Genomic DNA, 12112 nt, shown 5'->3' with positions numbered 1-12112 from the left:
AGTTTCATGCACTATTACTAAGACTAGCTTTCAATTCCAGATTTTAAAAAATGAATTAATCTTATTAATGAATTGAATTTAAATCCCACCAGCTGTCATGGTGGGATTTGAACCCATGTCCCCAGGGTATTGACCTAGGCCTCTGGATTACTAGTTCAGTGACATTATCACTATGTTATTGTCTGCCCGAGAGGGTCACACACCATCATCCATAAAGGTCTCCGGAGACCTTGCCCCACATTCCATGTTGACATCTACTAAATATATTTTACAGCAAACTGCACAGAAATAATGTTGCCCAGTTCTGATGTCACAGCAAGGCTTGGCTTTATTATTTTGAAGATGGATTAGTTCAGTTCAGAGATACAGCACTGAAATAGGCCCTTCGGCCCACCGAGTCTGATTCTTGTGATTTGGGTGGTGTTGTCAGAGAAATCAGTGTTTGTGACATGAAACAATGATCTCCTTATTCTCTGGCTGCATTTATGGTTATTTGATGTTACTGGTTGACCAATGTAGTGGCCATTCACCAACAAACCTTTCTCTGTCATTTTCTCTGCCCTTTCACCCTCTCTCCAGCATGTTGCCAGGACGATCTGCTCTACATTTGCTTTTGATGCTGCTTGGCTCTGCCCTCCCTCTTGATCATTTCCTTCTTGATCCCTCCCACCAAGCTGCTGTGTTTCACACCCCTTAGATAAACTACCTTGAATTCAGCCAGAGGCAGGGACAGGTGGATGTGACTGCGAGTGAGGCAGGTATGGGGATCCAGAATTTAGCATTGGAAGAGCCTCAGCCAGTGCCCTTATCTAATAGGTATGAGGTTCTTGGTCCCAGTGTGGACGAGGGAACAGACTGTAGGGAGGATGAGCGAACTAACCACAGCACTGTGGTTCAGAGTGCTATTCAAGTGGGGGGAGAAAAGAGAAATGTAGTTGTAATCGGGGATAGCATAGTTAGGGGACTAGATACTGTTCTCTGCAACAAAGATAGAGAGTCCCAAAGGCTGTGTTGCCTACCTGGTGCCAAGGTTAAGGACATCTCTTCTGGGCTGGAGAGGAACTTGGAGTGGGAGGGAAAAGATCCAGTTGTCATGGTCCACGTAGGTACCAATGACAAAGGTAGAACTAGGAAAGAGGTTCTGCTCAGGGACTATGAGCAGCTCGGGGCTAAATTAAAAAGCAGAACCACAAAGGCAATAATCTCCGGATTACTACCTGAGCCACGTGCAAATTGGCATCGGGTAAATAAGATTAGAGAGGTCAATGTGTGGCTCAAAGATTGGTGTGGGAGAATGGGTTCTGATTCATGGGACACTGGCACCAGTACTAGGGAAAGAGAGAACTGTTCTGTTGGGATGGGCTTCACTTGAACCATGCTGGGACCAGTGTCCCGGCGAATCGTAGAACTAGGGTTGTAGATAAGGCTTTAAACTAAATAGTGGGGGGGAGGTTTCAATTGAAAGGAAGTTTAAAAAGTCAAAAAGTAACGAGAGAACAGAGGTGCAGGATAGTGAAGGAGCATACATTAATCAGAGAGTGACAGGAAGGGACAGAGAATACAAGCATAAGAGTACAGCAGAAGTTAGAACCAGAGTAGGTAGAAATGGTAAAAAGTCAAAGCTTAAGGCTCTTTATCTGAATGCACGTAGCATTTGTAACAAGATAGATGAGCTGAAGGCACAGATAGAAATAAATGAATATGATTTGATAGCTATAACTGAGACGTGGTTGCAGGATGACCAGGACTAGAATCTTAATGTTCAAGGATATTCAACATTCCAGACGAATAGGCAGAAAGGAAAAGGAGGTGGGGTAGCTTTGTTATTAAAAGAAGGGATCAGTGCAGTTGTGAGTAATGATATAGGTGTAATAGATCGTGATGTAGAATCAGTTTGGATGGAAATAAGGAATAGCAAGGGAAAGAAATCACAGGTGGGAGTGGTCTATAGACTCCCGAAGAGTAGCCTCTCTGTAGGACAAGATATTAATCAGGAAATAATGGAGACGTGTAAGAAGGGCACTACAATTATCATGGGTGATTTTAATCTGCATATAGACTGGACAAATCGAATTGGCAAGGGTAGTATGGAAGACGAATTTGTAGAGTGCCTCAGGGATTGTTTCTTAGACTAATACGTTGCAGAACCTATCAGGGAACAGGCTATTTTAGATCTGGTATTGTGTAATGAGGTAGGTTTAATAAGAGATCTTGTAGTTAAGGATCCTTTAGTGGGAAGCGATCATAACATGGTAGAATTTCAAATTCAGTTTGAGGGTGAGCAACTCGGGTCTCAAACCAGTGTCTTCAACTTAAACAAGGGCAATTACAGAGGTATGAGGAAAGAGTTGTCTAAAGCGGGTTGGGAAAATAGACTACAGGGGAAGTCAGTAAATCAGCAGTGGCAGACTTTAAAGCAGATATTTCATAACACTCACAAACATTTATTCCGGTCAGAAGGAAGGACTCGATGAGAACGATGAACAACCCGTGGATAACAAAGGAAGTTAAGGAGAGTATCAAATCAAAAACAAAGAAGTACAATGCGCTGAAAACGAGTGGTAGGCCACAGGATTGGGAATTTTTTTAGAAACCAGCAGCAAATGACTAAAAAACTAATAGAGAGGGAGAAAATTGATTATGAGAGTAAATTGGCAAGAAATATAAAAACAAACAGTAAGAGCTTCTACGGGTATATTGAAAGGAAGAGAGTATCTAACGTAAGTGTGGGACCCTTAGAGGATGAGACTGGGGGGGAATTAATAACAGGGAACAGGGAAATGGCAGATAATTTAAACCAATATTTTGCATCGGTCTTCACGGTGGAGGACACTATAAACATCCCAACAATAATAGATGAGCAAGGTGTAAATGGGAGGGAGGAACTTGTAACAGTCTCTATCACGAGGGAAAAGGTGCTGGACAAACTGATGGGACTAAAGGCAGACAAGTTGCCAGAACATGATGGCCTGCAGCCAAAGGTTTAAAAAGAAGTGGCTGCAGAGATAGTGGAGGCATTGGTCATAATATACCAAAACTCACTGGATTCCGGAAGGGTACCAGCGGATTGGAAAACCGCTAATGTGACGCCCCTATTCAAGAAAGGAGGGAGACAGAAAGCAGGAAACTACAGACCTAAACTTAATGTCAGTCACTGGGGAAAATACTAGAGTCCATTATTAAGGAAGAGATAGCAGGACATTTAGAAAAACATAATGCAATCAAACAGAGTCAACATGGTTTTATGAAAGGGAAATCATGTTTGACAAATTCATTAGCATTCTTTGAGGATATAACAAGCAGAGTAGATAAAGGGGAACCAGTAAATATAGTGTATTTGGATTTTCAGAAGGCGTTTGATAAGGTGCCACATAATACGTTATTGCACAAAATAAGAGCTCAGGGTATTGGGGGTAATGTGTTGGCATGGATTGAGAACTGGCTAACACAGAGAAGGCAGACAGTCGGGATCAATGGGTCTTCTTTCAGGTTGGAAAGCCATAACTAGTGGGGTGCCACAAGGATCGGTCCGAGGGCCTCAACTATTTACATCAATGATTTATAGGAAGGGACAGAGTGTAGTGTATCCAAATTTGCTGATGATACAAAAATAGGTGGGAAGGCATGTTGTGATGAGGGCACAAAGAATCTGCAAAGGGGATATAGATAGGTTAGGTGAGTGGACAAAAACTTGGCAGATGGAGTTCAATGTGAGAAAGTGTGAGGTCATCCACTTTGGTAGGAAGAATAAAAAGGCAGACTATTATTTAGATGGGGAAAGACTACAAAATACTGCAGTACAGAGGGATCTGGGTGTTCTTGTGCATGAAACACAAAAGGTTAGCATGCAGGTGCAGCAAGTAATTAGGAAGGCAAATGGAATTTTGGCCTTTATTGCTAGGGGGTTGGAGTTTAGAAATAGCGAAGTCCTGTTACAACTGTACAGGGTGTTGGTGAGGCCACACCTGGAGTACTGTGTACAGTTTTGGTCCCCGTATTTAAAGAAGGATATACTAGCATTGGAGGCAGTTCAGAAAAGGTTCAATAGGCTGATTCGTGGGATGAAGGGGTTGTCTTATCAAGAACGGCTAAACAGCCTTTATTAAAAAGAACAAAGAAAATTACAGCACAGGAACAGGCCCTTCGGCCCTCATTGGAGTTTAGAAGAATGAGAGGTGAACTTATAGAAACATATAAGATTTTAAGGGGGCTTGACAGGGTAGATGCTGAGAAGATATTACGACTAGTGGGGGAATCTCGAAGTAGGGGACACAGTTACAGAATAAAGGGGAACACATTTAAAACTGAGATGTGAAGGAATTTCTTCTCTCAGAGGGTGGTGAATCTCTGGAATTCTCTGCCTCAGAGAGTTGTGGAGGCCAGGTCACTAAACGTATTTAAGGAGGAGGTAGATAGATTTTTGAAATCTCGGGGTTCGGCGGAGCAGGCCCGAAAGAGGAGTTGAGGCCTGGGACAGATCAGCCATGATCTTACTGAATGGCGGGGCAGGCTTGAGGGGCTGAATGGCCTACTCCTGCTCCTATTTCTTATGTTCTTATGAATGGCCTGGCTGACATCTGCCGTGAAAGATGTTCCTTCTGTAGTGCCTCCACTGATTAGTATAAACAACCTGGCCTACCTGGAACCAGAAGAGTCTATGGCCTCAATCTTAATTGGAGTGTGTTTTCCGAGCAGGGTAGGGGACAGTAGTTTTGGTTAGGTTGAAGTCCATGTTGCCTTGCATATTGTGGGGTTTTAACTATACAGTGTGTGTTTTTTTTTCCCTCAATGGGTTCCAGCCTGATTGACTGCCAGGCAGGGAATGCTTTTGAGGAGCCAGCAGGCCAGGAGCAGGTAGGATCCTGCATCTGGGCTCATGATAGTGTATGGGGAGGGGGTCGTTACCTTGTGCTTGTTGGGGATGGGAGGGCAGCAATCCTGGGGGCAAGATCCAATTGTTGGGATTTGTCCACAACCCAAGGGAGGGGAAGATGGTTTGCTTGTGAGACCAAGAGGGAAGCTCCTGCTCCTCTTGGACCACAAGCAGTGCTGGAAAGACACTGACCTCTTCCGTGCAACAGTCCTCACCCCCATTTAGCTGCCGGATTTCATGAGGCCTATGAAACCCAGCCGGCCAGGGTTAAACCTGGAAGACAGATAAAATCAGAGGCTTGCAGCTTCGTTATAATATTTAAACGACCAACTTACCTCCTGTTTGTGGCTTGGTTGCCCGCCCCTCCCATCCTGCCTTAGTTAAAGCCAGAAGTGGGCAGGTTGGGTCGGGTTTGAGACTTTTTAAAAGTTTGCCATCCCACCCAACCCAAACCCATCCGTGTTTTGGGGGTAAAGTTCCCCTCTATGACTCTGTGGTCAGGTAATGCCCTTCACAGCCACTGAATAACTTTCCAATTGCAGTCACTGTTGTTATCTAGGTCAATGCGACAGTCAATTTGTGCAGAGTAAGGTCCCACAAACAAAACGTGAAAAATGATTTTAATGAAGTTGCTTGAAAGACAAATGTTTTCTGGGACATTAGAACTCACCTGCTCCTCCTTGATTGGCACTATGGGATCTTTTACAATCTGAACAGCCAGACAGGGCCTGAGTTTAATGTCTCAACTGAAAGACAGCACCTGCGACAGCTCAGATTACATCCTCAGCTTTCTGCAGTGGGACTTGAAGCCATAATTGTCAGACATAGAGGGAAGAATGCTACTACTGAGCCACTGTTGCTATCAAACCAAGGCTGGCATACAAGATGAACAACTAGTTGAGCTCTTTTTGGTGCTGTTGGCTCTCACATGCTCAGATAATGCCGACCCAATCTGAGCCATACATAGAACCAGCCCAACAGGAAATCTGATTGCAGAAAAATATGGCACTCACACATATCGATTTACTCACAGCTTTCACAAAATATCTCCATTCAGTTTTAATACAGTGCTTATATTGCATTATATTAATTGCACTGACAGTTTGATACAGCCTTCACAGCGAAACTTCCCAGAGACCCTGAAAAGCAGACTTAAAACTGTACATAAAAAGAGAGATTTAAATATCACAATTTCAGGATCCAACATTTCAAAAAAAAACACTACTGCAAAATATTTCTGTGTGATAATCAGTGAAGCACTGAGGGAATTCAGCTTTGCTTCCTTTTCACCTGCTATCTGTGATCCTGCATGCAAGATGCACTCAAAGTCAGAAGACAAAAAGGAACTTAACAAATGCTCTGCGGACTTACAGAGGGAGTAAAATACTTTCAGAGACCTCTGGAAGTGAACAAAGTTTATTTTTAAAAAAAGCATAAACTTTTAAAAGCTTCTTTTATATTGGTTTCATGGCCTGGCATATGATTACTGTGAGATTACACACAATTGGTGCTTTTCTTCACTGGGACTGAGCTGGTGTTTGCTCCTCACTCTTCACTGCATCACTATGGCAGCCAGATAGAAAGGATTGACCGATTTGTCTTACATCAGGAAGGTGGGTCACTTTAAAGTCAACGTTTTTTTCAACAGTCACAATTGAGCCTCCTGCATGAAGAGTAACCACTTGGATGAGGTAGCAAAGGGGCAGTTCGTGTCATGGAACTGAACTCCAGCAAGAGTCATTGCTCTTAGAGGATGGGGGAGGGAGAGCAGAGGAAAGAAAAACAACTTTTAATAAAAATAGTAGAAAATGGAGCTTTCTCTGAAATCAGCAGAGAGTTGATTGGCACAATCCCTTGGAAGCACCGCAGACACTAAGGGCTGGATTTTCACTCAGGATGAGAAACAGAGATTGAGATTGTTTCCGGGACCTGAACCTGCCCCCAGGGGGGGCAACAGTCACTCATTATGATTTTCATGAGGGCGCCACTTAATTGGCCTGGAGACAGGCTTGCCGTTCAATTAAGGATGGCGGACAGGCTATCAGAGGCCTTCCAACTTAAGGGAAGCAGCAGGCTGTAATGGAAGGTAAGTAAGAGATAAGTTGCTTCAAGATGGAGGCACCCTCGTTCCAACTTTTAAAAATCTTTAATTAAAAAATGGCTTTTGCAGCCAAACCACCAGGAGGGGGAGGGTGAAGCCCCTCTACGGTGCATCTCAAGGCCCCCCCCTGGAGCACTGGAACTCCAGCCCCTCGCCAAACCCCGGTCTGCTGGTGGGAGGCTGCCTCCAGACACCTCAACTGGCCCCTCGCCGCCTGGGGGAACATAGAAACCAACAGGAAAATTCCAGTTAACTTCCTTTAATAGGCCTCAATGAGGCTCTTAATGAGACTGATCAACTACCCAGTGTCCAGTCAGGTAGCCCTGCTGGCCCCCGATCCTACCTCCAAAAAAGTGGCCCAGAGGTGGGATGGAGCCGGGGAACAGGCATGCAGACCAGTGGGGCAATATTTAGCTCCCGCCTGCCTCGGATCCCAGCCAAAAATCCAGCCCAAGGAGTGAGACATTAAATGGTGCTTTTATATTGGTTTCATGGTGCGTTAGTTCCACTGATTTATGGCACTTGTGTTTTGTGTAACCCCTTAATAAATTTGCATGACTGCTGAAGCTGGCATTCAGGAGAATCCTCTTTTATTAATGGATTTTATGCATGCAGTGGGGGTCCTGATGCCGGGCCAGAAAGGCAAGGGGAATCCCTTCTTGGCCATTTGGGGGACCTCTTGCTGCATTTTACTGTTAACTGCCTGTGCCAGGGTCCCCATCCCTTTAAGGACGGGGATTCCCACGTCCAAGAGCTGCTGCCCAATCAGGGGGCCGGCAGCTCAGCAGTCCGAGCAGTGGCCAATGCCTATCCCGCAGGAGGCCCAGGACCAGGAGCAGCCATGGAGGCCTGGTGTGAAGGTAAGTGAAGCAGGTCCCAGCGAAGGGCTGTTGAGGGTGAGGGAATGGTGGGGTTGGCTCAGGTGTGGCCTTGAATGCCAGGGAGCCATCGGTGGGCCACAGATTGCCCAAGCAGGGCCCCCCCACCGCCCAGCCTGCAGGGAGACCGCCTGGTGTTATTGGGCGATGCCACCATATGGCAGAGGGCACCCCACCACCTCCCCCCCAACTTACCAGCGGCGGCAGGAAGATGCCCTTAAGAGCTACAATTGGCCTCTGGGCAGGAAGGCCGTCTGCACCTGATAAAATTGAATGGCATCAGAAAGGTGACGGGCACTCAACCCCCACCCCACCCCCCCCAACTTCCCTGGCTTTTTTATGCCCCCCCAGAGGGCTTATAGAATTCAGCCCATTGTCTCTTCCCAATGACCAGTGGTAAAGTCTTCGAGGACTGGATTGATACATCACTAAAATGTTCAACAGGATTCGACTATCTGTGCTCAAACAGTGGTCATTAGCCAATAAAGCCAGGAAGCTACTGTGTGCATTTGAACACTTAACACACCCCCTAACAAAAGCCTTTCTCTGCTCTGTCAATGAAAATGTTAACCTGGTCATTTACAGTAGCTTAACACCTGTCTTAAAACAGCAGAGAGGGATATTAACAGGTGCATTTAGCACGCACACAATAACATTCTCAGTAATCTCCAGCCTCAGCTGTTGGTTTCCTGAACGCTGGGCGGATCAACTCAGCAATTGAATGCCACTAAACCCTGGCAGGTTAGATCGTGGCAGCACTATAGGGGTCAGGCAGTCCTCAAAGGGTTCACCAGCTCACCCTGGGTGAAGGCAATTGCCAGGCACTTGGATGGGATTTTATTGGGGCGGTGGTGGCCCTGATGATGGGCCAGAAAGCCAGGGGTAACCCAACCTTAGCCGTTTCTGGGCGTCCCAACCTGATTTTATGTCCATCAGGACGAGATCCTGCCTCCAAGAGCTGCCAGCCAATTGGAGGGCCGGCAGCTCCTCAGTCCCAGCAGTGCCACCGGGAGTGATGGTCACTGCTGGGATGCACTCATCCTGCAGAAGCAACATGGACACTTCCCTCAGACCATGGTAAGTGGGGTTATGGTCACTGGGGCCTTGTGACAGGTTGGGGGGGGGGGGGTGGTGGTGGTGGTGGTTAGGGAGGGCAGGGGCGTTTCTATGGGGACATCCCTTTCCACTGGGGCAGGGGCCCTCTGTGGACCACGAAATGCCCGATCAGGAGAGTCCTCTGCCCCCTCGCCCACAGGGAGGTCAGCAGGTTTTACTGGGCAGTCTCCTACATGGCAGGGGCCCACCAGCCGCTGGTAAAATGGCAGAAGTGGCTGGAAGAGGCACTTAATTGGCCACTTAAGGGCCTCAATTGGCTTCTAGGCAGGATCACCGTCCTCCATCTTCCCCGCTGCTGTTAAAATTGCATGGCGTAGGGAAGGTGACGGGCACTCCACCCCCGCCTTCCCTCACCATTTTATGGTGCCCGCCCCCAACTCCCAGCCCCTAGAGGGCTGGTAAAATTCAGCCTGGCCAGTGCCATTGGGACCTGTCAACATTTCAAATGACAACTTAAGGCAGGACAGATTCCATGCTAACTCTACAGTGCTTGCGATACAGACTCCCAGCATTTACAAAATATAATAAAAAATTAAAAACACTGACATAAACTTTACATCACAATGCATCGTTGATATGAGGCACAGAGCCTCACATTTTACTTGTAATCTCTGTACGAGTGCATCACTAATAGGAGAGATTCTGGGGTGCAGGGGGGGCGTGGCGATATACTATAAAAGGGCACAAGGAAATGGGAAAAGGCCATTCAGCCCATCCTTCCACAGTACATGCACAGCCACCTCAGTTATGGACTCCCCTCAGTTTCCATGCTGTCTTCCCGATGCTCATGTGTATCAAATAGATCTGTTAATATCTCTCTAACCCTCAAACCCTTTTCTCAACAGCTAAGGTTTTCATTTCTTTTATCAGGGCAGCCATCAATGCAGACTTGACTGATTTTTTGCTAGTGTGCTCGACATCCACTATTTTGTAGGGGTAAAGAGTTTTCTTAATCTCTATTCTTGCTGTGGTTTAAGTATTTTGTAATTTCATCCTTGAATCCTGTTGTCACTGTCCATGCTAATTAGTCCGCTTGTCCCGTGCATATCCATGCCTTTCATTAGTCTAACCACCTGTGCTGTGTCTCCTTTCAGCTCTCCACCAATGGGAACAACCTCAGTCACCCGTGTCTTCATAATTTAGTTCCTCCAAGCCATAGAATTGATGGACCAATCAGGCTGAAGAACACAGGTGCCAAAGAAAATATGCTGAGCCCAGGCAGTTGGGAGGGGCCCCCATCAGGCATGGAGCTGACTCGAACAGCTAACTTCCAGGAGAAAAACAATCAAAAAGCATCACAAGCACAAGGACCCCAGTGTACAGTTGTTAACTCCGGTTGGACAAATTTTTGGAGGCTTTGTCACATGATCTCCCTCCCAGTCAGGCAGCCTTTTATCCCTCATCTCCAATATGTTTATATCTAATAAACAAAAGTGTTCAAATCAAATGGGGAGACAACCTACATAATTGTTTATAATGTCCCCATGATTCTTCTCCCTAGTTGGTCACAGCAGTGTCTGGAGATTGAATTTTAATTCCTGGAGGATCCAGCACCATCTTGGAGAATTGGCAACCGTACCCCAGCGCTTGAGACAAGAGCGGGCATTGGTTGGGAAAGGACCTATTTTAATGCAGCCTGCATGAATATCTACAGTCACAACTAATCCACAAGAACAACACCCACCCCACCCCTTCCCCTCCCCACCCCCGCTCCCCTCCCCACCCCACACACACCCCTCCACCCCATGCCTATCACAAAATCTGTGCACTCGTACAGAGCTTAAACACATGGAAGACATTTTTACTGAAACATAACAAATTATCGATGAACCTCACTCTCCTTGCCCCTCCTAACTGACATGGTAAGCAGGGGTGGAATTGTAAACAGTCCTGGGCAGACGAGGCCGATGGTTTCATTGTCTCTTCAGAACAGGCCTTTTGCTTTTTTCCAATTCACCTGCTTCCAGCTGGGAAGCCGGTAAAATTCCTCCCTCGACATTTGCACGATTTTCTGCAAAGGAGAATAAGACGAAAGGGATTTCAAATCAGAAAAACATAATGCTGACACTAATTAAAGTGAGATAATAAAGGGCAGAGGAAAAACAGACATGCATTAATGTTACATCTCTCAGACATATCCCAAAGTACTTCACATACAATGAATTACTCTTTAAGGACAGTGACTGTTACATGGGAAATGTGTCGGACATTTTATGTACAGCAGGATTCCACAAAGCGGGAAGATGATTTTTACACATATGAAAATGCCTTTGCTACGTTCTTAGGGCTGGATTTTGTGCAGGAGGCAGTGCCAAGCCGAAAAGGTGGGGAGAACCCCGCCTCGACCTTCTCGCGTCCCCCTGGAATGATCCTCCGTCATTTTGCTGCCTAAGTGTCCCACGCCGGGACCTCTGCCCTTTTAAAGACGGAGGCAGGATCCCAAGAGCTGCCAGCCAATCACAGGCTGGCAGCGCAGCAGTATCGGTAGCACCACCAGGAGCAGTGGCCACTGCTGGTACTGCATAGGCCTTGGACCCAGGCCCAGAGCTGGAGACCTGGCTCTCAGGTAAGTGAAGCAAGGTCGCCAGGGCCAGTCCGGAAGTCGTTGGTGAGGGCAGGGAGCTGTGAGGATGGGTGTGATGTCCAGGGGAGGGGGTCCATAGAGCTAGAGTCATAGAGTCGTACAACATAGAAACAGGCCCTTCGACCCACCACGTCCATGCCGACCATAATACCTATCTATACTAATCCCACCTGCCTGCATTAATTCCATATCCCTCTATGCCTTTCTCATTCAAGTACCTGTCCAGATGCCTCTTAAATGTTGCTACTGTTCCTGCCTCCACCACCTCCTCAGGCAGCTCATTCCAGATACCCACTATTCTTTGTGTGAAAAATTTACCCCTTTGATCCCCTTTAAACCTCCTCCCCCTCACCTTAAATCTATGCCCTCTAATTTTAGTCACCCCTACCATGGGAAACAGACTCTGGATATCTATGCCTCTCATCATTTTATATACCTTTATCATGTCCCCTCTCAGCCTCCTTCGTTTGAGGGAAAACTGACACAGCCTATCCAATCTCTCTTTATAACTCAAGCCCTCCAAACCAGGCAACATCCTTGTGAATCTTTTCTGCACCGTC

At 46.5% G+C, this 12112-nt stretch overlaps 1 protein-coding gene across 13 annotated transcripts in view; it reads right to left on the bottom strand.

The window, feature by feature from the left end:
- Positions 1 to 10704: 10704 nt before the first annotated feature.
- The window catches only part of LOC137348063 (supervillin-like), a 162862-nt gene continuing 161454 nt past the window's right edge, over positions 10705 to 12112 (bottom strand). For all 13 annotated transcript variants that reach the window (XM_068013189.1, XM_068013193.1, XM_068013191.1 and 10 more), the window contains one exon: positions 10705 to 10979. In XM_068013189.1, coding sequence (XP_067869290.1) covers positions 10893 to 10979 — 87 coding nt within the window. In that variant the 3' untranslated portion in view covers positions 10705 to 10892. The remainder of the gene's footprint in view (positions 10980 to 12112) is intronic.

Source organism: Heterodontus francisci, chromosome 33 (genome assembly GCF_036365525.1).
Source record: "Heterodontus francisci isolate sHetFra1 chromosome 33, sHetFra1.hap1, whole genome shotgun sequence".
Classification (NCBI taxonomy): domain Eukaryota; kingdom Metazoa; phylum Chordata; class Chondrichthyes; order Heterodontiformes; family Heterodontidae; genus Heterodontus; species Heterodontus francisci.
This window is presented reverse-complemented; position numbering and strand designations above follow the sequence as displayed.